Raw genomic sequence first — 2,071 nt, 5'->3', positions numbered from 1 at the left:
ATACACTTTAAATTTAAGGACAATTTTTTTGCATTATTATTAGCCTAGTTATATTTTATGAAATGGAATGTTAGATAGTAAAGAATATAAACATAAATTTACTTTGGGAAGAATAAAAATGTTTCGATAAATGAATAATCATACACGTATAAGCATAATAAAAAATTAGAATATCACTCGTTATAAAAAAGAGGATGAAATCTTCTCGTAGGTGATTTTGTATATGAAAGAAAGTGCCGGTAATATTCAATGAGAAGAGTAGATTAGGAGTTGGTTTGGATTTATTTTTAGTGAAAAAATATTTTTTTAAATAAAATATTTTTATTTAATTTAAAATTTATTTAATTTAGATATGTCTTAAAAAAAATGAGGTAATCAAACTAGATTTCATATGTGATATCACTGTATAATACATAATTGAGTGAGATAAAACTTTATTATTATTGTTGTATTAAATCTTAAAATAGCTGGAAAATATATATATGACATGAAAATAATCATCAGTCCCCGTCCCCCGGCATATGATTGATGTGTAATATTAACGGATGGAAAGAAAGTAGAAAATTCAGAGTTACGTCCTGTAAGCTCAATAATGGAGGTCGAAAAACGATAGATGACCAAAATAGATACGTGGAAGGAGTAGATCCATAGGCTTTTGATCAACTTTTATATTATCCGAATTATGCACAGTACTTATTGAATTTAGATGCATTTAATTTCTATAAATTGTTGGTATTGTATGTCCTAAGTATTTCGTAGCCTGGAAGTAAATGGAGTCTGGTCACTGTGGCCTCATATCGGCACTTTTCTGTGTAAGTTTTATCTCTATTCAGAAAAATAAAAGTGAAGCCCTTAAAGTTGTTATAATTTATTAAGGCAAGTTTTTAATATTAGATATATTTAAAATGCTCAATACATTAAATATATTAGTAACTTCTTTTTTTTCCAATTATAATTGTTATGCTAAAAGAATAATCTCACAACATACTTTAGTCTACACTTTTAAACATAAATAATTAATTGATGATTAAAAACAATAAATTATGATAATCTCCTAATATTTCTCTATTTTAAAAGTATTATGTTAAATCACTTATTATGTATGCTCAGTTTGTTTTTGATATAATAATAATAATAATTGAAACTTTTGGCAGCTTGCATTCTTATTAGGTAGCCATGTCCAAGCAAATGAGATGTTATGGGGAAACCCTGATCACATGCCTAAAGCATTAAGGGATCTCACGAAGCCTGGTCAGTATGTAGTAGTATGAATTTGAGATTCCAGATTCCAGATTCCAATTCTTCCGCTTCTTCCACTTCTCATATTTAACCTTTAATTACATCTACTTCAGTTGTTTGGTCGTTTAATCTTCTTTGCATTACACACAAGTACACTAGACAAGAAGGAACCGAAAAAAAAAATTACACAAACGGAAGGACAAAAGAATCCTTCTTGGTCGTTTAATCATTCCACTTAGGAAATTTATTCTTTCATTATTTTTTATATACTATTTCCATTCTTCAATAATGATCTATTTGGACTTTGGAGTTTGGACAAATTATAAATATAATAAGATGACATATAAACTTTTAACTTTTAATGTATCATTTTGTCTAAATAAAATTATAAATAATGGTTTAACAACGAGTGATGAGCACTGAAATTTTTTTTAGACTATTACTTATTAATAAATAGTATTTAATATTTTATTGATTAAAACTTGTATTTAATATTACACCGCCTGTTGTTCAAAAGATAATAAAATATTGTCATCATAGGTAATTTGAACATGAGAAAAATAATGCATTTATTTAAAAGAGTGGATCATATAAAAAATAGAAAATGATAAAAATAGACAAATATTTAAAAAGATCCTACACAAAGGGATTAAAGAAAATCAATATGTAAATGCATGGTCTCACTGTTGTAGATGTAGTAGAATGTAATAATATCATTTGATCTATGTAATTAATTTTTATTTTTAGAATAAATTTTTAAACAATGCTATATAATTAATAAATATTATTATTTTTTATTAATATTTAGTCAGTAAAAATTTGTATTTATATT

The 2,071-nt window shown here is 25.4% G+C and overlaps 1 protein-coding gene across 1 annotated transcript in view; it reads left to right on the top strand.

The window, feature by feature from the left end:
- LOC107612678 (BURP domain protein RD22) overlaps positions 678-2,071 on the top strand; it is a 3,526-nt gene continuing 2,132 nt past the window's right edge. Inside the window, exons 1-2 of the mRNA XM_016314384.2 lie at positions 678-812; positions 1,155-1,251. Coding sequence (XP_016169870.1) covers positions 771-812; positions 1,155-1,251 — 139 coding nt within the window. The 5' untranslated portion in view covers positions 678-770. The remainder of the gene's footprint in view (positions 813-1,154; positions 1,252-2,071) is intronic.

This window comes from Arachis ipaensis, chromosome B08, assembly GCF_000816755.2.
Source record: "Arachis ipaensis cultivar K30076 chromosome B08, Araip1.1, whole genome shotgun sequence".
In the NCBI taxonomy this organism is placed as follows: Eukaryota; Viridiplantae; Streptophyta; class Magnoliopsida; order Fabales; family Fabaceae; genus Arachis; species Arachis ipaensis.
Note: the sequence above shows the minus strand (reverse complement) of the source record. Positions and strands in the feature narration are given on the sequence as shown.